The 23510-nt window shown below is 44.7% G+C and overlaps 1 protein-coding gene across 1 annotated transcript; it reads left to right on the top strand.

Annotated features, from left to right (window-relative positions):
- The first annotated feature begins 535 nt into the window (after positions 1-535).
- Positions 536-23503, top strand: LOC144150982 (uncharacterized). Its single transcript, XM_077682287.1, has 8 exons — positions 536-749; positions 1000-1195; positions 1299-1489; positions 4042-4156; positions 7317-7465; positions 7540-7674; positions 14462-14656; positions 19184-23503. Exons 1-8 carry the CDS (start codon positions 729-731, stop codon positions 19607-19609), a joined length of 1428 nt encoding a protein of 475 aa, XP_077538413.1. The 5' UTR covers positions 536-728; the 3' UTR covers positions 19610-23503.
- Positions 23504-23510: the final 7 nt, after the last annotated feature.

The raw sequence follows: 23510 nt of genomic DNA, 5'->3' as shown, positions 1-23510 counted from the left end.
GGATAGTCCGAGGATTCCCCGAAGCCATAGGGATACATGGAAAAATCGAATGCTGGACTGCTTCTCGGGGAGTCCGCGGTGAGTCCGAGACTGTATATCGAAGAGCCCCAGTGATGGTCCTGCAAACCCGACGGGTCGTGGCACCAAAGCCTGGCACAGTCGTGCCAGTTTTCAGGGATCAAATAAAAGGAGTTGTCAACTATAACTAATAACAAACTACTAAAATGAGTAACTAAGTTTGACATGAGGCTTCTCTGCCGCTAGAAGCTCAAATGCAAGGGCCCTTCCCGTTCTTCCTTATGTAAAATGACTTTGCCCACAGCCTCACGGACATAGTAAAATAGCCTTCTGTATACGCTGCCATATTAATACAGCGCCAAAAAGGTCGTTTCTGATTGGCTTTCAGCAGCCTAAAGGCCAATCAGAACAAGCTTTTGAAAACATGGCGACGCTCAGGTAAAGTCAAAAATAGGGCTTCAGGACTCTATGCGTTGGCAGTCATTCTTCTGGTATCGCTCTAGTGTGCACATGCCGTTGTCAGCCGTTGTCCAATCACATTTCCTCAGGAGAGCTTTCTTGGGCGCAAAGAAAGGAGACGTACTTTGTGCGGGTTTGTTGTCGTCACTGTTGTATGTGCGTCGAATCGTAATTACGTTTACAATCTCTGGTGTCAACAGCCGCGTCCGACAAGAAACGTGGGTTTCATTCAGCACATTCAAAACAAACGCATGGATCCTTCAAAACTTATTGTAAGTTCACTTGAAGTATTTGCTCAACGCTCTTGCCGATTTCTCCTCAAAGGCTTAATAAGGCGAAGTTTCACTGTGCGGGGATCTACTCTACTAAGCGTTTTGTCTTGTAACTGGATTTAAAAAAAAAATGCTCCTTTTCATCTCTCTGCGTTGAAGGGACGTATTTGGGTTCTAAACTAAAAAAAAGAGTCTGTTGCCTTTGATTGTACTGACGTAGTGCGTGAAGTATTGTTTAACGCTTTTGCAGGCCCACCCTAGCGTACGGGTCAGGGGGTCCGAACACAGTTTCGAACCTGTTGAATGCTCGAAGGAGCGCTGCGTTGCGAAGCCGATTCCTCATCTGCACTGTCCGTTCTGTACCACGAACACTGTGTTCAAGGACCCGCGGATTGTGAAGGCGCACTACAGGGTCAAGCATGTCGACAAAGGGCTCTATTTTGCGGGTAAGAAGTGCTTGTCTGTCTTGCGGCAACGGTTTCTGTGTGCTGAATGTGTGATACTGGGAGTTTGTTCCAATGAACTCAGTGTTCCTACTTTTCTTCTTAGGCTTAAAAATGCTTCGATGCTCCGCCACGTGCAAAATATCGGGGAGCATCAAAGGCGAAAAAAAATTTAGAGGACCACACTGGCACTGCTACAAATGCAAAAATGGATTTTGTAGGCGGGATGAGGCGTTGAAGCATTTCGAGACGCATTTCAAACTGCCACAAACAACATTTCAAATTAACATTGTTCAGGTATGTAGCGAACACTTTGGCTTCTAGAATTGCAACTGTCACTGTAGCGAAACAGCACATTGGTTTGCTAGTGCATGCTCATGTCAGAATTGATGTTTTATATTCTGTCCTATAGCGCTTCGACTTTTCGGTGTTTAATAACCGCCGTTATGCATCATAACGGGGTCCGGACAGTTTATCGAATGCCGTTTTATAGAAAGTGTTTTTCCCGGCCTTTCCGTGTAACAAAATTTGTAGAATGTTTTTTAGTTTCCTCCTCGCTATGTAATTTGCAAATCTTATCTCCACAGCGAGCCTATTTAACAGAATTTGTAGTCTTTGTACTAGTCTTTTATTTCCTGCACCCTTTTTTGTTTTTGTGATGCGCGAAATTTTACTCCACAATTTTTTTGTTCTGTTCATTGCGCAGGTGGTACTGTCATAATGAATGTCCGTGTGTCTCTAGTCTGCCCTCTGATCTGAAGCATATCACGGCATTGTTGCATATAGACTAGAATGCCTCGATATGTTTCGTACTTTTTTGTATACACGGCTTTCATGTCGACACACAATCTAATTATTTCTCCACGTATGTTGTTAAATAAGTAAGGCACTTGGTGCTTGTGGGTCAAATGTCAAAAACTTAATTGGAACGCTAGCAAAAGTGTTTCCCAATTTCTGCATTTCTAATTCTTAATGGGCACCGAGTTTAGTTGCTGAGAGGTACCAAGCCTTGCCCTACTGTTCTCAGTGCCTTGCTTAGAACTAACGAGAAAAAAGTTAGTTACGAAAATAGTCACCATACTACGGGTTGGTTGGTTTTCATCTCTCTCTCTCTCTCCCCCCCCCCCCCCCCCCCCCCCTCATTGCCTCCCATCATGTCTGGGGTTTTTAGCCCATACTCTTTTACCTTTTATGGTAAGGCATAAAAAAAACAATAAGATCAAAACAGTAAACATCAAAAATAGAGAAATCGTGGAGGGCTACTCAATACAGCGCTGTCAGCCGATTACTTGGAAATAAAAATGTGAAATTGAAAAAAAAATGAGAATGAACAAACAAAATCTAATATGGCTTTATGCCATATTAACCTTTATGCCACATTATGGCTTCATGCCATATTAGCCTTAACAAAGCACACAAAAAACCAACAAAATGCGCTGTCTGGTCTGGCGTGTTCTTCCGAGGCCACCAAGGTTGGGGAATAGGTGACCGGTAAAAAGCGCAAAGGTTCATGAGTGCGCTGTCTGCTCTTGCCACTTCCGGTTCGAGATCTCGCCTGGCCTCCCGTACGCCGACGGCTTTTACGCGCGCGTGTGCGTGTTGTTTATTCGTCACAGAGTGCTTACCTTTCAGAGCAGCCACTAGTAGGATTCATCGTTGTTATTCATTGAATTCGCGATGCATGAGCGTTTTTGTTTTCGATGGAAAAAAGATGAACAACAAGCACACGCTCGCATGAACGCCGCCGGCCTACGGGAGGCCAGGAGAGCTTTCGAACCGGAAGTGGTGGGACTCCGCGGGAGCAGACAATTGCCTTTGCGCTTTTTACCGGTCACCTATCGAAGGAGGGCCCCGTCAGAATGTTTACGCATAAGCAGACATTATGCAAAATCCTGTATCTTTTTATTTGAGCATGATTAACGAAAAACGTAAATTGTGACAGGATGGGCAATTGTCCAGCTGTCGTACGATACAAGTCTCCCTAGTGCGAGAGTGCCTGTGATGACTTGTCCTACTTGACGAGTTCACCTTTGAAGAGTAGCTGTGACAGCTTCACTTATGACGAGTTCTCCTAGACTCCACGACCTCTGTTGGGGCCTGACTTTCACTGTCGGAACCCTCCCCCCCCCCCCACCCCCCCCCCCTGTTCCATTCATACAGCACTAATCTTTCCGAAGTTCTTGGCACGATATTTCTCCAGGTGCAAAAAATGTGACCACGTGGTCCGAGTAGTAGTCACGTGCAAACCACGTGACTAGAAAAGTTGGGGGAGGGCAAGAGTTTGGATCTCGTATTGATGAACAATGTCGCAAGAGATATATTTGGCAACACCAACCTAAATACACCGATACACATCTAAGAAATATTGCGCACGGGGTCAGGGTTGCTACTATGGTGGCAAATTCTGTAATATAAACAAGGGGGACATACATGCTTGAGGGCAATCAATGAAGGCGGAAAAAAAATTCGAATAAAAGAAAGGTGATCGAAAACACGGGAAAGACGCGTTTTTGTATGTAATGCACGGCAGAGACAATGTAGAATGAAGCTAACTATAGGTTAAGTTAATGCAATGGCCCGTTAAACAAAATGAACCCCAAAAATTACAATGAAAGCCGCAAAACCACACTTTTGATAAAACGGCATCGGATAAAACGGGCATTTTTTCGATAAAGTGGCGTTAAACTGTCTGGGAACTATCATAGTTGCTAGTTTCTCTGCGAACAACTATCTGCACAAATGTGCGTGCATGCCCACAAGGAGTACTGCTACACGTCGTCCAGGACACAACCTTTTTCTCGGGGCTCAGTGCTTTATTTTGTTTCTGACCTTGTGGCATCACGTTACAGGATGTGTATGAAGGAATGGGGCTTCAGTCGCGGATGGACAGCACTTCAGGTGATCAGTCTGAATCTCAAATGACGTCTGTATCAGATGTCAATATGGACTCAAATGCAGCTGTTGGTAAGTGGTGTGAATTTTGAATCGATATTCACTTCTGTCAAAAAATGTCGAAAGCCGTGAGGGAATAGTCTTGCAGAAGCGTGGTAGCAGTAGTAGTAATGAACATTGTCATAAGGTCGAGGGTTGGGGAGTGTGTTCAGCCTCTTTAGTCCAAGAGGCCGCAAGCCCATGCTGTTTCCAGGGCCCTAGCCACGAGGACTTGGTGTTGCTCTGGCAATGGTTTGGTCTGCGTGGTCCCCCATTGCTCAAGGTTGGGGTTTGGTGGAGGTTGTGTTAAAGGGGCCATGAAGGCAAAATGCAGGTTTGGTTTATTCAAAAGATTGCCTCATTGGAATAACACTGACACCACTTTTAATTTATGCTTCACTCAAATAGGCTATATAATGAGGAAGGCAGAAAATAGGCATGTGGCTCACCAGCTACTTTCCCGCACTAAAGTTAAGATGTATTATGGGCAGCTTGTTGCGATTGGCTGAGGCTGGCTATAACCAATGGAAATTAAATAGGGATTATTAGCGTGCAGGATGAACTATTTAGACTTGAATTTAGTGCATCTTCTTTTTATAGCAGGAAGAGTGGTGGGGTAAACAATGAAAGTTGCAAATGAGCGCATAAACATAGAAGCAGTTAGTGCGGCACTTTGCCGGGCAACACTGCCTAACACCGCCATTGGGCACGTTGTCTTGTCATGTACACGACACTGGCCAATTGACATAATTGGCATGGCCACTTACGTGACCCTGTTTGTCAAGTCATATTTGATGCTCCACGAAACAATTACCATCAACCATAACAAAAATATGGTTGTTATTTGCCCGGTCGGAAGCAAACCTAGTGCCAATATTGCTGCGCTATCTAGGAAGACGGATGATAACCAAGGTAAAAAAGGGGCACCTGTCAGATAGCTGCAGTCCTGATCAACATACTACCATTCGTTTTAGGTACCTGCCCCAGATACGTCATTGCTGACGTCATGAAACATACAATGCAGTGGGTGAGTTAAAGTTTTGGCTTAAAGGGGCCCTGCAGACAAAGCACGTTTGGTTCATTTGAAAGGTTGCCTCGTTAGAATCATAATGACACCCCTTTTAATGCACTTGTCGCTCAAATAAGCTGTACAATGAGGAAAAAAGGGAATGGCCATGCGACCCACTAGCTCATTTCCTGCAACAGAATTTATGATGTCATATATGCCCACCTGTGCGATTGGCTGAGGCCGGTAAAAGCAAACGCAAATTGGGCAGGGCTTATAAGCTTGCCAAACGAGATATTTGCGCCTAAATGTAAGGCATATTCATTTTACAGCAGTAAGACTGGTGCAGTAAGCAATGAAAGTTAGGAAAATACACGTAAACATAGAAGTACCAATGGGCACTGCTGTTGGTATTGGGTCCACTATGCTTGTTTTAGATGCACAGCAGTCCTCCGCTTTGCAGTTGTCTTTCACGACACTGGCCGATTAATGCAAGCGACGTTGTCTTACATGACCCTGTTTGTCGAGCATACCCAAGGTTTCATGAAATGCTTACTTTCTACCATAACAAAAACAAGCCAGGTGTAAATACGATCAAAAACGAAGCAACGGCGGACAATGGTTCGTGGCTGAGTATGGTAGCGCCATCTGGGAGGACTGACAGAAAGCAAGGCTGCAGCGCCGAATGATGCAGTGGATGTTCGTTTGAATATGCGCCGTTATGACATCATTGCAGACATCATGGAAACACATGATTTGGTGGTAGAATCAAAATTTTAACCTAAATTGACTAATTTCTTAGTGAATACAGCATCCTTTGGTGCCTGACAAGCGCTGGGATCTTTTGAATAAAACAAACTTGTTATGTGTATGCATGGCCCCTTTGAAATTTTTAATTTCTCCGTGAATAAAGCATTGTACAGCATTGTTTGCTGCCGGACAAGCGCAGAGGGTACTATACAACACCAAATCTTTTGAATACAAAACAAACTTTTATTTTGTCTTCATGGCCCCTTTAACAAGAGAAGGCTAAGTGGTAGGTGGTAAGGGGTAGGCTCTGGTGCTGGCATAAGGGGTTGGGGGATATGTAGGGGGGGGGGGGTGATGTGGTTGTACAGTCAAACCCGATTATAACGAACCCAGATAGAGTGAATTATGCTATATATCGAACAAAAGCAAATTCGTTACGAAAATGCATGCGAAACATATTCCTTATAACGAAGTTCACATCGGACGTATCGAACTCGGCGCGCCTACAATTGCCACCGAAATGCATGGTCTCGGAGCGGCGATTGAGATGCTGAGTGGCCACAATTGAGATGTTGAGCCTCGCATGGAGCGACGTGACGCCTTACACCTTCCGTAACTGTTTCCTACGCACGGGATTCCCGATGGAGCACATCCAGTCAGCGAGTCCGAACCAAGACGGCACCGACGGTGAACTGCGCGAAGAGCTCGTCAACGTTCCAGATGCTGTGCCGAAAGGAGTGTCCTTTGAAGATTTCCTGAGTGTCAACGACGACTTTGCCGTCACTGTCCCCTCAGACACAGACAGCGTTACTGATGTCATGGTAGATGGTGCTGCTGAAAGCACCGAATAGACTGAAATTATCACGAGGGACATCCTCAGTCTCTTCGGTGCTTTAATGAAGGTTAATGAAGCGTTTTCGCCAGTCGATGTGCTCTGCCAATATTACTTCGATATTGAAGGACACGGACTTGCACTGGCGCACACGACGCCTTCGCCAAAACGAAAGTGAAAACAAAACTCACCGCTCTTTTGTGAAATAGGCAGTTAAGGCGGAAACTAGCTTTATTGCATGCAATAAATGGATTGTTTTGTGTAAGGTAATGGCATAATTTATGCGTTTGTTTCTCTACGTGGGATTGGCAGGTGGGTCCCGCGTATTGCGAACTTGTAACAAAAAAAATCGTTATAGACGTGTTCGGCTATATCGAACTATTGGATATATCGAACTAATCACGGTGCATATTACAGTTCGCTATAACCGGGTTTGACTGTAATAGGTGCGAGTTTGAAGTCTGCGCCAGATGTACATCGGGAAGGGGGCTAGAGAATGAGGAAGGGTATCGCCCACGTGTTAGTTTTCTGGTGCATTTTGCATACTTCTGCCGTCTCCAGCCCCTTAATTGGTGTTGGTGTTCATAATACTGACCTTGCTGCAGCAGTGACAGTGGACATGACTGAAGAGCCATCTGCAGGAAACGCTGGCTCGCCAAGCATGGCAGAGGCTCCAACAACTGTTATGATCATTCAAGAGGAGGACACCACGTCACTGTCATCTGAGCCAGGTTGTGTGACGAAGACTCGGGATGTAAGAAACTTACTTTGCGCATGTCGTTCCACCCTTAGTGCTCCACGTAATTGGCTCTGGATGGAATATTTCAGGAAGACATCATTGAAAGGAATGCTCTCCTGGAAAAGCTGGTGGTTGATTTCAGACAACAGATGGAAAACATGAAAGCAAAGCATGCAGAAGCTGAGAGCGCACTTCAGTGTGAAATTGTCAGCTTGCGCCGTCAGGTAATCATACATTTTGTGCATTTCTGTATTCCTCACAGGAAAGGTAAAGGGGGAAAAAAATGGCCGCCTATCTGCTCACTTTGCTGCAAATGTCGCCGAATGACGATAGTCTTCTGCCGCCCCTGCCATGTAAATTCCTCTCTTCTCACCCCCTCCCACCCGTCTCGCTCCTCCCACGATAAACATGGGGGTTTTCTCAAGTCAGTGCCATCGTCCCGCATTCCAGTGCTCATACGCCATCTACAGTTGAACCTCGTTATAAGAGGCATGGCTGTAAGAGACACTATTCACCCACATGAACGGCTGCCCTATCTTTCCCATCAAATTGACCTCTTTTATTACAGACATGGGATGTAGAAGATAGTTGGTTATAGAGGACAAGTTATCCTTGAGTTTTGGTCGACAAGCTCATTTGTAACAGACATTTTAACTTTGGATGCGGCGCCACCAGTCACTAACTGCTGTTGCTTTCATTTCGGAATCAAAGGGGACGACAGACGCCTTCAGTCGCTATTTATTACTACTTCAGCAAACACACAATGGTTCAGTCAACTATGAAACGATGACAAAAAGCCTTGCCAATGGAAATGCGATGTACAGAAGAGGTTCAAGCTTACTGCCATGCGCACAAGCGCAACCATGCATGCGGGCTTCTGCGCAAGCCAAGAATACCGGGAGTGTGCAGTGGGCTCTCCCAATCGCGTAGCTCGCAGTCAAGAAGCATCGCAGATATTGAGTCCTGCAAGCCTGATGAATAGCCAAAGCACACAGCAGGAGAAGCTGTGCACTCTGGCTATTCATCAGGCTTGTAAACTCGACATGTACAATTCATCTTCCGCAGACATTGAAAGAAAAGAAAGCTTGAAGAAGCTGTTGTGAAAAACAGTGTAAATACAGTCATGGTGCAAAGAATGATTCAGAACTATTTCATAAATTTTGAGTGCAAAACAAATTTGAATAAACCTTTTGCAACATACTGTAGCACTTTTTTGTACTTATTTTAGTCTTAGGGTGCCCACACAGAACTACGGGTTGATCAGTTAGTGAAAACATGGTACCGTGCTTATAGGAGACCTCTCATATAAAAGACAGAAGCTGCACCCCGGTACGTGTCTTTTATAAAGGGGTTTAACTGTATTGGAACATTTCGTTACTGTTGGAGTTGGAATGTCGCCACGATGTCTAGGCTCGGGTGTGAGCGCTTTTTGTAGTTTGGGATCAACATATTGTTTTTAACACAAATTTTTTATTTGCTATAGCAAATATCAAGAGCACGTCTACTTTCAATTTAAAGGAGCCATGAAGAGAAAATGCAAGTTGGTTTTTAAACAATTTAGGTTAAAATTTGGATTTTCCCGCTCAATCGTGCGTTTTCGTGGTCCCAAATGACATCACAGTAACCGACCGCTCTGCAGCCTAGAGTACCTTCATTCACGCATCTGCCGTACAGGGTAGAGACACGTATACGCTGGCGCAGCCATTTTCGGTTGCTCGCTCGCCGCCGAAGCAAGTCATTGTGTCTAAACCGCGCTAAAATTATCGCCGCAACGCGGTTTACTGAAGAAGTTTGAATCATATTGTCTGTTTCGCGTTGCTAGGTCTCGTGGGAAACGAAAAGAATAACGCGTTGAGCCCGTTGGCCCAATTGCGGCGGCACGGGACCGTTCAAAGGTTGTCTCCACCCTGTACAGCGGTGTTGGTTTGTTCCCGCGTTTCTTTACGTTCCGTAACCTAGATGGCGCCACCATACCAGGGCAAGCGTTTGGTTTGTTTTTGCCCTCATTTAAACCTGGCTTGTTTTTGTTCTGGGAGAAAATATTCGTTCCCTGAAACAGTGCTCGCTCGACAAATGGGGTCACGTAAGACACCGTTGCTTGCGTCAATCGGCCAGTGTCGTCTGAGACAACCCCAAGCCCCGTAGTGCTGTGCAGCTAAACCAAGCATGCTGTGTGCAGTACGAACAGCAGAACGCATCAGTACTTCTATGTTTACATGTGCTATCGTAACTTCCAGTGTTTGTCCCACCATTCTTATTGCTTTGTAAAGAATGTGCCCTAAATTTAAGCGCAAATCGCTCGTTCGTCTAGTTTGTAAGCTCTACCTAATTTGCGTCTGCTTCTGCCAGCCTCCGCCAATCGCAGAGCTTAGCTCATGTGACATCATAGGTTCTGTTGCGGGAAATGAGCTGGTGGGTCGCATGACCATTCCCGTTTTTCCTAATTATGTAGCTTATTTGAGCGAAGTTTACGTTAAAAGTGGTGTCAGTATGATTCTAACGAGACAATCTTTTGAATGAACCAAACTTGTGTTTTCTCTTCATGGCTCCTTTAAAGAACACTGCCTAGTACCAGCTATGCACTGATATATTGCCTCAAGTATGCCTAATGTATTTCTGTTTGCTGAACAAGTTGACTAGTATGAATGAAGTATGGTATCACATTTAATGGTTTGGAAAGGTTTTGGTTAGTGGTTTGGAAAGGGACCATAAAGCAAGCTTCAAATGCGGTAGCTAGTTTTCCCAATAACAGTGATGCCAGTTTGGATGCAAACTTCCAACAACTCAGCTACGTATTAGGGAGAACAGTTGAAACAGTGCCCACTCACCAGCCACTTCCTCACCGGGTCGTTATGACGTCTCAGGAACCTGTTTGTGCGATCAGCGATCACCAACCAAAGCCACAGCCAAGCAACATGACTGTACAATTGTAATGGTGCCTCTAGTTTCCTTTGCTTGTATCACGTGAATCGTAGCCAGCAGTTAGCTCACTGATTACTTTGTATTTCGTATTCCCTCTATTATCGCAATGCTGAAATCATCTAGGGTGAAATTTGAAGAGGCCCAAGGATGCGGGTTTAGTTCCCGGCTGCGGTGGCCGCTTTTCTGATGCAGGCGAAAAGCGAAAACACTCGTGTGTTCGAGATTTTCGCATGTTAAAAATCCCCAGGTGGTCAGAATTAATCTGCAGCCCTTCACTACAGTGCGTGCACCTCATCGCCTGTTCAATCGAAATTTGAAGAGTTTTTCAATATTTGTTGTCTTCTTTTTTTTTTTTCTGGGTAAAAAAACGTTTTGGGCTTAAAGTGGAGTTCAGTGTGTTAGTTCTTTCAAATTGAGCAGTTACATTTTGGGTTCATGGCTTCTTATATAGTAGAAAGTTGTAATTTGCGTAGCGAAATTCTTAAATGGAAAACTACTCGTTGATTTCAAAATTTTTTCATGGAGATTTCTCATGTAACAATTTTCATAGTTCCCACAGACAGCGCTACACCGACGAAACACAGAAATGAAGAAGGTGCAGGATTTGGGGCCTGTCCTGTGCCTTTGCTCATCTCTCTGTTTCGACAGTTTAGTGCTGTCTGTAGTAAGATAAATCCTCACCAACTTGTCCAGTTCTCCGTTCACCAATCTTCATAGCTTGGTAATCGTTGCAGCATTTGCGTGATATGATTTGCGGGCAACCGCAGGTTGTCACAAAAAAAACTGTGCAAGAGATTCTTGCACAGATTCTTACACAAAGGAAGCACCAATGGAAGGCCAATCTGGATGCATGCTTTGTCCTTGTTTAATGTCTCTAGGGCGGTTTTCCTTGTGGTAACTATAACACCCGTCTGTAAGAAACATATAATATCAATTCATACCTGTTGGGGGACTTTATGGGGTATAAACTTGGGGCCTTATTAACCACCTTAAAAGACAACTTTTGGCAGCCCAAGTGAGCTATGGAAAGAAGGATGCTAGGTGCTACACTTGAAATATAGGTTGTAGATTTTAGAAGAGACCTTTAGTGAGGACGTTAGAGCTCAGACTAGAGAGAAAGTGGTGCTGGGTTGGACATGTGATGCAGAGTACAGGTGGATTACCTGTGTTGCAAAATGATCACTGAGGCATGGAGCTTGGCAGAGGGAGATGAGGGCAGAATCGGACGATGCAGGTTAGCTCTGGTTTGAAGCCTGAAGGGGAAGCCCGCATCCTGCAGCAAACAAGGGCCTCTTCACTGAACTTCATCATTGCCGTCAGCAGGCTTATGTCAAGCCTGACAAACCACGAGCTAACCTGTGCATTGGCTGTGCAACGTTTGCGCACAGGGTGTAGGGCTTGCAACACTGAATTCTGAGCACGAGGATGTGGGTTCGATTCCCAGCTGTGGCAGCCGCTTTTCTGATAGAGGTGGAAAGCAAAAATTCCCATGTGTTCAAGATTTAGGCGCACGTTAAAGATACCCAGGTGGATTAATCCGGAGCTCTCCACTACGGCACGCCTCATCGCCTGTGAAGCGTCGGCGTGTTAAACCCCACAATCAGTCAGTCAAATCAATCAAGCAATACGGAATGTGCGTGCGCATTTGTAAAAGGCCATCTGCAATGCCGATATTGGGATAGGAAGGGGGGCGGTGGGAAGCACGGATGTCCGGAAGCTTGCCTCCGAAACCTTGGCATTTTTCAGGTTGGCGGGGCGGTTGGAGTGTGTTCATTATGCAAGGGAATATGGTAAATACAAAAACCTTGTGTTCAAGGCAATGTAACGTCATTATATTGTGGTGCATGGGCCACATTAACCATGAGGTTGCTTAAAAAATAACCACACAGCATATAAAGGGGCCAGTATGTATTCTTCATAAGTGCCTTTATTTCACACAAATTTGTCGTGCTTATGTAAATTTTGTCAGAACCTCAGATACAAAATATTCATTGATGTATACCGTAAAATATAAAATTCATATCTCCCTAAATGGCCTTATATAAGGAACCTAATGGCCATTGTGGCTTGAACTCAGTGTTTTGACTTCAAATAAAAGTAGAGTGCGAAAGGATAAGGAGACAGCAAGACAAGCAGGCGGGATGAGTGCTTATTATTATATTAAAAAAAAAAACATGGAGTGTAAGCTCACTAGACCACAGGCGTGCCTGCACACGCATCAACCAGGCACATAAAAACTGGTGACTTTTTGAGACTCGTCGTGACAGGAAGTTCAGTGTGGCGACTTGGCTACTTTTTGGCTCCTTTGAGTATTGGTGATTTTATATATTTCTGGGCCCTTTTGGTGCCCCACTTTCCACAAAAGGCCTTTCAGTCCTTTCAGCCGTCCTTTCAGTCAATTTCAGCCGTCGAGATGAACTAAACAAGCAGAACAGAACAATCTATTATGGAAAAGTCCCAATGAATCAATCACTCAAACACACCACCGTACTGCGCTACTTATTGGCACTAATCTTGCTCTTTGCCTTGCTCTTTTTAATATCCAGCAACTGATGTCATATAAAGAGCGTCAAAGCCTTCAAGCAACGCCGTCGGTTTAATGCTTCAGTCGTTAATGGGAGCTTGAAATTTTATGCAGAGTGGTGGAAAGTGTGTATGATGATGTATAACAGGCACGGGAATGTAAAGAGGCAGTGAAAGGGGTAAAACATGGTGTGTAGCGAGCGCCAATTTTAAGTCATTCATATTCTTTGAACGCTTTACCTAAAATTGCATATTTTAGCTTTTTTGTACATAGTAGTTCGCTGTTTTTTTCCCATCCCATAGAAAACGAATGAAATTTGTGATACGGTTTTCTACCTCCGGAGTTTCTGCATTTTTTTTCACGAAGCTAATCAAAAGTATTTACTGGCACCAACTTGTTGGAAATCGGGACTGTTTTGGCTCGTTTTCCAGTATTCACTTAAAGGTGGCGACTTTTTTGGCTACTTTCGGCCATTTCCCGGCGGACCCATCCGGGGACCTGGCAACCCTGTCACTGACACACTGGCTAGATTGTCCAATATAGGACTTACCGCAGCTCAGCGGCAACTCCCCACTGCACGAATCACGTAGCACCCGGTCAGCTTTTTCCCACAGGCCGCATCCTTTTTGACCTAACCAGGTATGCACACACATAACTTCATCAGTGGGGGCTGTATTTTGCTTGGAGGCAAAGTACAAAAGTGCTGCGTGCACTAGAGTTTGGCTCACAGTAAAGAAATCCAAGCAGCACTAAATTATTGCTTAGGCATCCATTGCCGTGCTGCACCTCGGAGCCCAGGTGTAGCTTCAGCCTCTCAACACACAAATTAGGATCCTGCTTCTGGTTTTGTCGTCACAAATACTTCTAAACCCTTGATCCTTCCTGCCACCCCACCACACCCGTATCCCACACATAGTTCACAAAAGTAGAACTGGAGTTAGGGTGAGGTGGAGAGGCCTGAGAACGCATGCCCTTCATTCATTCATTCATTCATTCATTCATTCATTCATTCATTCATTCATTCATACTGCAGGCCAAGATGCTGGCCCATGCAGGGACGGAAATACAGAGCAATAATACAAACAACGCATGAACACGGTGCTACCTATAACACGTTACAAAAACTTCCAAATACTTGCCTTAGCACGAGAACCACGACATAAGAACAACACAAATAAAATCACAGTGGGGCAAAATGTGTGTGTGTGTGTGCAGTCTGTGTGCCCACCGTTTTGGCTCTGGGATTAAGGGACTAGTGAGCATGAGGCGATCAGTTCAGTACCCGGCCGGATCAGCTGTTTTTCTATTAGACAGGAAAATCAAAAACAGCCGTGTGTGCGAGATTTTAATGCACATTAAAGGCCTCCTAGAAGTCCAAATTATTCCACAAACACTTGCTATAGCATGCTTAAACCCAGTTTGAACTTTTTATTTGTGTCTGGTGAGTGTGGGCGTGCATGCATGTGCGTGTTCATGCCTACACCCATTGCTTGCGCTCACATTGTCTTTACCAGTTTGTGTAGGAGAGGGATTGACCGTGGAATTTTTGGTTATGTTCCTTGCAGCTGGAACGGAGAAATGCTGAAATTGAGCACTTGAAGAAGCAACAGACCCAAGCATTTTCTGGCAGGACACCCCAGCCGAGCAGCTCTCTCCAGAAGTTGCTCAAGACCATGCAGAATCAGCACTCAGAGCTGCTTTTGCAGCACATAGCTCAAGTACGGACCGAGGCCTATCAAGGTGCACTAAATGAACTTCAGGTAAGCTTGCTACTATCCTAGGGTGTGAACTCCCGGCTTTTTTATTCCAAGTTATGTAAATGCAGCAGTAATGACTGAGAATTGTTGTTTCTTGTTTAAGACACATTAGTATTCTGGCTACTGCACAAAGTGTTGATAATTTTGAAAATTGTCCAGTAACAATATACGTGCAGAGGGCTTTATGGGCATGTGGTTTGGTACAAATGTAGTATCTGTTTAGCCTGCACTGAATTTGCATCAGCATTTGTCCTGTATTTATTTTTGTTCTTCGAATGTCCCGCTCTAAATAGTCAAGGAGTCCGTGGCTTGTTGGTGTGCATAAAAGATTCAAGATTCCAAAGCATGAACTATCTGTGGCTTCATGCAGCTTTATGGGGGAAAAACGATAAAGAGAAAGACAAAGGGGGCTGAAGTTTTTTCGCACCGTCGCCCCAAATAGCCGCTTCTTTGGCAGGGACCTCTTCCTTTCTGCCCAAACAGCGATCATCTTCAAATTGCTGTAACCCTGCATTGTAAACTAAACATTCCATACCGATACGTACAATGAATCACCGACACCAGATGACATATTTGCGACCCAGCTTAACATTAAAGGAGTGGAGTCCGAACAAGCCCGAAGGAACTCATTAGCTGACCGTGCTGGCGCAGTGTCAAAACCTATTCTCTTTTTTGTGCGCAATACTTAGTTCCTACAGGGGGCAGAAATTAGTTCCACACATCACTCACTATTTCAGCATCATCATATGATGTAAAAGAAAAAAAAATGCCCTGAATCGTGCTGTTTTTGTAACACAAAAATGGAGGCATCTCGATCAAGCCACTTATGCTTTCGTGTACATTTATTCATCTTAGAACTGAACGGAGACGTTCACAGAGCTTTTGTGGCGGTGCTGTAATATCTATTTGCAAGGTTCAGAGCTACATTTCGGCATGGCTAGAAGGAGTGCTGTGGAAAAGGGCTACAGAAGAATTTAAACCACTTTGGAGTGCAACCTACACAAAAATTTTTGTATTTGGTTGGTGTTGTGAAAATTTCTCATCAACAAATCCAGCCATCATGCATTTTGAGCGCGAGTTTTTCTTTATTCAGATCTCACCTTTGAGTTCTTAACTGTGAACAGCATGCTTCTGTAAAGTAGAGAAACTACTATTAATGTGGGTCGACATTATGCTGCATGGTTGAATGCACAGAGTGGCTACTCCATTGCCCTTTGAGCTGCGGCAGGGCCCCTTACCTTTGTCCTCAAGCAAGCGTTTAGTTGGAACCTCATGACCAGAAAAAGAATTAAAAGGCTTAGGTAGTACCTAGAAATCGGGTAGACTATAAAGCCATGGAGGTGACTGACAGGAGATTGAAAGGCTGTGGAGGAAAGGGCGAGATGAGAATGTAACATGCATCAGCCACCACCTGTTGCACACAAAATTGATTTACTTGAGCTTGACGCTAACAGCCATGCTCAAATTAAAAGGGTAGTAGAATATAGATCCCCTAGCTTCGGTAAGCGTATGAAACGTGTCACCACCTTGATACAAAGGAAAACTTTACCTATTGTTGGGCAGTGCTGTGTCACAAGCAATTTAGCTCTGGTTGTCACACTTTGTGATGGGTTTGTTTATGTAATGAAAAAAAAAATTAGAGAAATGCCAGCTTTCATAATTAATTTCTAAAGAAACAAACTAATGATTATCATTGAAAGAAATCCAAAAGAGCTATGAAGGGTGGGGGGTTTCAATTAAAACAAAGCTATTCAGCCTTTAAAGGCCAACTGCACTCAAAATTTCGGCCTCTTGAAAACACTTATTCCGTATAGTCTGCTGAAAAAGAAAGCAAGCTGCAAAATACGACAGCTGAAATACGCATGTGGATGCCATAAGCGGTCAGCGAAAATCGGCGATTTTGAAACCGAAATCGAGGGGAGCGCAGCCACCAAAGTGACGTTGCAGCCGGCAAGCGAGCGGCTGGATGGTGAGCAGCTCAGGAGCAAGCCTGTGCACAAGCTCTACGCGCACATGGGGCAGCAAATGGGTGAAGCGTCCTCAGCAGAGCTTGACCGGTTCTCCAGCTGTGTGGCTGGCCAGAGGAAGAAGCCCCCGTCAGCTGGAGCGTCACAGGCGCGTCATGGCTATTATGTGATCTGCCGGCAGGTGCAGCGTGGTCTGTGGCAGAGCTTTTGTAAACGCTTCTGACTGATTAACGCGGCGTTTCATGGGCCTACCACTCGGGTCCCAGCTAATTTGACTACACATTAAAAATAAATTTGGTCGTGGTGAAATTTGAGTGCCGTTGGCCTTTAATGTTGCTTTAACATTTTGGTACAGTGTGAGATTGTCGCAAGGTCAGGGCTGTATCCGTATGAGGAGCAAATCCTCCGCCAATTCCCAGCTAGAAAAGGTGTTAGCCTTGGATGCCCAGCTTCCACCGGTAGCAGCTAAGAGCGTGATTCAGAGTCCTAAACTCTGCGACAAAAGTGTTGTCAGGTAAGAGGTAACAGTGAAAGTTTCATAAATGATTACAAGATTATAAAAAGTGCTTGCTACAGTGGGGCGTCTTCAGTAGAAGACAGCACTCAGGGTATGTCACCCGAGGAAATTGGTGTGTCCAGTGCAAGAGGCACGCAGTGAAGACACTGTTGGGCAACTGATCACTGACTGCCAGTCACTGAGCAATATTCTGCAACAGACCAGTGAGTGTCAATCACTTAATAGCACTTCTGTCAAAAAAGAGGGTACAACTGCCTGCACCGAATGATTACTTGAACACTAAAGCTTTGGCATGTCCTCCCAAGTTTTAATTTTTGTGTCAAATTCACGACGAGGCTTCCAAAACAACAAATTTTTCCACGTACCTCATGAATTTAATTTATAGCTGGATTTGAGTGTGCGCGCGCACATGCAAAAATACAGAAAGCAACCGGAGACATTTTTGAAGGAAACCTGCACACAGAATTGTCAAATAAGGTCTGTGCCAAATCGCTAATTACAAAGCAAAGCGCAGGAATCTGCATTTTTAGGCCATGCACTCGGGTAAACGAACCCCTGTCTGGTATAAAGTCCCAAATGTTGGCAAATACAAGTTTTGATGAACTTGTATAAAAAGCTTATGACACCTCTCCTGTAAACTCATTGCAATGTTTAAACGTGACATGTGCCAAATGGGGTGAAGCATTCTCTGATGACAAATGAGGCTGATCATGCAGGCATTGGAAATAAAAAAAAAATTCTTTTCCATTTGGAAACATATAGAGCACCTCATGTAGCTACAGAGGAATCCTGCTGATACGTCCTTTGGACTTACGACAACTCACTTCTTACGACGGATCACCGTAGTCCCAGCAAACACCCCATAGAAACAATGCATTAAAGCCCCCCGATGATAAGACACCCGGGTGCACATGATCCGCTTCATACGACGTACCCTGGCGCAGATAAAGCGGCATTTTTTCAAACTTTTACACCGCTTCCTTGCTCCATTTCGACCTTTCTTTATTCTTAACCCCTGTTTGACGCTGCTTGATGTGCAAAGGTCCACAGGCAGGCCAGACCACTTGCTGAACAGACGCAAGCAAGCAGGCGGGTACTCGTCGGCAGGAGTTCGTTTTCGACGGTCCCACGCAGCAGCAGTACGCCAACGCGCCAACCGCGAGAAGTGAAAGTTCAGGTGGCTGGCGTGCCGTGAATTTGAAGCTCCCATCAAGCCACCGACGAACATGGAAACATATAACGCAACCCCACAGCGATGACCGAACACCCGCTTTCCTCGCACGCTCGATCTAGGTGTCTTCTTTTTATGACGCTCTCTCTCCCCCCTCTCTGATTTCTGATTATCAGTGTCTTTCAGCGGTGTTGTCGCTCTGCTCATTTCTTTGCTGCCTTTTTTCCATCGCCGTCTCGTACTGTAGTTCGTTTCGCTTGGCCTTGGCAATTTCACACTCGCCTTTTCCAGTCTCAATTTGCTCGAACACGTCGGCCTTATGTCTCGCGTGCGAGGCTGGCGGGCTATAAAGCACCAGACGGCTCACGTAGCTCGCGGCGCTTGGCTGGCATACTAGCTCAGACGCCATGGAGGGGGAAGGGGACACAAAATAAGAGTTTTTTTTTTTTCTTATGATTTTAGCTAAAAGTTTGCAAATCACGCGAGAATGCTCTAAATATTGCAGTTTAAATAAGCTCTTAGCCCACCTGTCACGTGAGACCGTCTACGAGTCCGGCATTTACCCGCACCCCGGTCATGCGACCCCCCTGGTCGTACGGCGCTTTCGCGCGGTGCCTTGAAAGCCGTGTTATCGGGGTCCCACTGTATAACCCCACCTGCTCTATTGCAATTTGGTGCAGTCCTGCAAGTAAACCTTCTGTCTTTTGTGTTTCCAAAGGCTTTCTTTTTTTTTTTTTTTTTTGTGTGCAATGCTTTGGGCCAGTAGTCGCACTCATGCGTACTTAGTGACGGAAATGACAAAAATTGAGGGATTTCAACTCTGCCAGTTTCTGTTGGTTTTGTGACTACAGTGTTTGGTTGTTTTTCCCTTTTAGAATGGCACCACCATCTTGGCAGCTGTGGACAGCAGTGGCACAACCCTGCTGCAGCCCGAGAGCAACTCAATGGTCACCATGGTGCTCAGCAGCCCCAGCGCCCTAGGCATCCCCGTGACCTTGGCGCCCAGCAGCACCTCCCCTGTGAAGACCGTGCTGCACAAGTTTGGGACCACCAGCATGCCAGTCATGATCTCCAGCCAGCAGGCGTTTATGCAGCCCCAGCCAAGAGGCGTGCAGCAGGCTGTCAGCAGCCAGAACCTCGTGCTCACTTTGGCAGAGACGGGCGAGGTCTCCCAGGACATGGTTTCCAATGCACAGCACGGGAGCACGGTAGTTGCTTGCACAGATTTGCAGTATCAGTTGCCCTCAGTGACGCCTGATGAGAAGGATGAGGAAGAAACCATAGAGGAGTGTACATCTTGAGCTTGCAGATGTAAATGGGGGTTCATGAAGCCAGCTGTTCTTGTTTTGCAAGCAACGCTTCCTTGCCGGTTCTTTTCTTTGCTGGGAAAGTTGTTGCTGAAGCTTCACGGGACCGCAAACTCTTCCAGCGTGTAGTCTGTTGCACAAACTAATGGAGCACAAAAACAACAGCGGACACCTAATGCTCTCCAACTTTGCGGTCCAGGATTTAGTGTTTGTAGTACAGGGCTATTCAGAAGACTGTAGGCTGTTTTGGGGAGGGGAAATTTTCTCATGGCGGCACTCTTGTGTTCCAGAGCATTTTGTGGCAGGATGGGCAATGGAGCTGATACTGGCTGAGATTGCTAGGGAAAAAAAAAAAGACATTCTTTAAGCCTTCACATTGAAATCTTGTACTTGGCATCATTTTCGTGCAGTCTGCCACAAGAACAAACTATGGCAAAAGTTATCGTTTTGGGCGCAGGCTTTTAAATTCTTTTTTGTGTTAGGAACAGGTGCAAGTATTCACCTGTAGTTTTAAGTTCCTGCTGCCAATGTTTATTGACTCTTCAGAATTTTTCGTGCCTATCTTTTCTGTGAGTTGCCTTATTGAGGCTTTTTGCAGGACAAGGTGGTGCATGTAATGCTGTGCATTACATTCAACATTATCTGTACCTGGTCAAGCACTCCATCAAATTTGATAAGACATCATCTGTTCCACTTTTAAAAGTGTGGTTCGAGTTACTCAGGGCCAAGAAAGAGGCCCAATAAGGGCAGTACCTTTTAGCGTGACCATGATATCCGTTTTAACTAGCATTCCTATTATACATACCCATTATTACGATAAATAAACCAATGTACTTGTAAGAATCTTTTAGCTGTCTAGTTTGGCCCTGTGGCAACCTTCGTAATCTATGATCAGATAAATTGTATCCCTGTTAAAGAAGTTTAAAAATTCCGGCACTGAGAATTCATATGAATGCAGAATTAAGAATGATTGATTACTTTTTTGTGTTTTATAACCACAAACTGTACTGTTAGGGGCATAAGAGCGTCTACATCTGGGAATTGGTTATGAACATGATCTTTTGCTGTAAAGTTATTTTTAGGCACCTGGCTATACGCAGAGCAGGATTAACCATTCCCTTTCCGGCTTGAAAGATGAATCTTCCTTTCTTTTTTCAATGCTGCAATTTGAGACTTTACCTCTTTGCAGTGACATCAACTATGGAAGGGTGTAATTCTTAAGTAACGTATTGAATTGGGCAAGTCAGTGAGTAAATTCATTTTGTAAAACACTGCAAACGTGCTCAGAATAAGGAAAGGAAAGGCTCACAAGTGCCAACTTCAACCTGTTTTGGTTGTGAAAAATTTTGGACATCATTTTGGAGCGTGAACAGGTTAAGCAGCATGCAGACACGACAAGGCCGTGCCATTTTTGGTGAGTTTAGAATGGCTCGAACCATAATCACGCAGAGGCTTCCCAGTCATAGGCTTATATAACCAGCACAGATGGGTACCACGAAACCTTCAACACAGGTCAGGAAATTGCAATTTATTGTCATGCAGCAACTCAGCAGTAAGCTTCAATCCATGTGCACGCTGTTGAAATGCTCGCTGTACGACAACGCTGTTCTGCACAAAATGTGTACCTTTTAGCACCACCAAGTAATTGTCCACTACCTTCAAATCAGGCTGGTCATCCCTACGAGGGTTTCTTTCACTGCCCTGTCCGCAAAACTGAGAAATATAATGCTAACAGGTTCAACTTTCGACCCAATGCAAACGCCATCGCACTGAAGGAACAGCTTACCTTCCCACCCTACTACAGTGGATTTGCAATATATGGACAGTGCTTCCATAAATGACTCTACCGGAATGCCACATGAGTTTCTAAATTTCACTTCATCGTGCTCGTGAAGAATACACACTTTCACCCACTCGAACGCCTGGTTATAGGGTAGAGAGTAATAAAGGTTGATGACGTCAATGCTTAAGGCCTGTGATCAAGGAAAAGTTCCCTGAAGCCTAAAACTACTGTGTCTGAATTCCTTAGCAAAAAGGGGTTTTCAAGCTGCAGGGATAACAGATGCTTTTGAAAGTAATTGGACAATACAAGCTGCCATGTACCCCTCTCAGAAGCAGTAGTCATGAAAGGAAGGCCTGGTTTGTGTGTTTTTGAAAAAAAGAAAAAAAACAGTTTCAAGTCATTGCTTTTTGCTTTTCTCGCATCCAAAGCCAAAGAAGTCAAATTCAAGCCTTCGAGCTATGTCAACGCTTATTGCTGCAGTTTTGTGACCTTTTCTTTTGTTGAAACAATGTTCTCCACTGCTTCATGGCCTTTCTGTGAACATATATCTTCAGACAAAATCACAAAGCAACCTTCCCTATCCGAAAAAACAGCCTTTAATCCCTCTGATACGAGATGCTCAACCACGGGTCGTAACTTGCCTTGAACTCTTGGAACACCTACATCCCCAGTGGTTGTGTTGACATACTCGCCTCTGCACATGGGCTACTCCTCTTCCGAAACCTATGCTCAAACCCAAACTTGGGTCCACAAACACATGATCCCGGTGGCAAAGTCTGTTTTCTTTTTTCTTCTTTGGCAGAAGAGGTCTGATTTTGGGCCACACCTGCTTGGTGGTGACCTCTGTGGTCTTGCCCCAAGACCTAAATTCCTGGTGGTGATGCTGCCCATCTCTAGTCAGTTGCCCATCTCTGCGTCGTCCGAAAGGCATCCAGCCTAGCCCGGTGATGCCACTCTGAAGATACTATTTGACACAGCATTCATGCTCCAAAACGATGTCCGAAAGCTTTCATGGCCAGATCAACACGTTGAAGTTGGCGCTTGTGGGTCTTTACTTTCCTCAGCCCATGTGTGTTTGTGCTGTTTTATGAGATGTAATTCTGCACTGTATTGTTAGGTCATCTGCTTAGCCCTCACACAGCATAATAGTGAGTATCCCTACAGGCAGTGCGCATTAGGAAAAGGTTTTAAACAGTGCAGAAAGTGCTTCCCAGCTCTGTTTGGTTAAGAAATAGTCTGAATAATAGCATAGATTTGGTTACCAGCATGGCTCCCTTCCTCCATTCTCGTGAAACAGTATTTTGTTAAAGCAGCACATGACAGGTGCCATAGAGCTAAAAACAGGTTGCCTGGTTAGGAAAAGTCATGAAGTTATTTAATAATGTTCGTATTCTTTGCTACTACTGCAGGTGGGGTTGCAAAGCCTACCTGTTATATACCTAATACAGTCCTGCTGGCACGCAACGAATTGTTTGCAAAGGAGTACCGTGATGGTTTATGGCACTTTTCAACTGTTTTGAACTTGAGATTTATACCTAGAGGTTCATGTTATGGCTCATTTGAGTATGGCATGTGCTGGTTGCTATGTTTCGTATTTACATTGACACTTGAGATGCTAAATTTAATTCTGTACAAGTTTTTTTCTTTTTTAATTGGCTGTCATTTGGAGATAATTCTTTCTTATATTCACATTTGGATCAAGAAATTCAGTTAAGCAAACAAAACAGTTGAGGAGCCAGAGAGAGTGGCATCTTTGTGCATTTCCACAGATGGCAGCTCCAGCACTTTTCAAATGTAGTTGTTACTGATGTCTTCTGCAAATGTTACCTTGTGAGCTTGATTTAAATTGGATATCTGTATGCCCGAAGTTAACTTTTGTTGATTCAGTTTTTTGTGTGTCGGAAGCAGTGCACAAAAGCCAAGTGCAAGGCCCAAGATAAATGTGTTCACCCATAGGCACAGGTCGACCGCAAGTATATATGCTTCTTTGACCGTAGCATTATGGGTACTTTTGAAGTAACTGCCAGGGCAGGAGGGCTTCCCCACGAGGATTTGATCTCTTGTCTCCTTAACTTTATTATTACAAGCATCTGTATCAAATATTTCACTTCA

This window comes from Haemaphysalis longicornis, unplaced genomic scaffold, assembly GCF_048455015.1.
Source record: "Haemaphysalis longicornis isolate Haplotype H1 unplaced genomic scaffold, Haemaphysalis longicornis Haplotype H1 scaffold_1, whole genome shotgun sequence".
NCBI classification, from domain to species: Eukaryota; Metazoa; Arthropoda; class Arachnida; order Ixodida; family Ixodidae; genus Haemaphysalis; species Haemaphysalis longicornis.
Note: the sequence above shows the minus strand (reverse complement) of the source record. Positions and strands in the feature narration are given on the sequence as shown.

Excerpts from the sequence above, each read along its gene's own strand:
- LOC144150982 (XM_077682287.1), top strand. The coding sequence starts at position 729 with ATGGATCCTTCAAAACTTATT. Across the intron at positions 1,196-1,298 it reads CAAAGGGCTCTATTTTGCGG|GCTTAAAAATGCTTCGATGC; the intron begins GTAAGAAGTGCT and ends TTTTCTTCTTAG. Across the intron at positions 14,657-19,183 it reads GTGCACTAAATGAACTTCAG|AATGGCACCACCATCTTGGC; the intron begins GTAAGCTTGCTA and ends TTTCCCTTTTAG.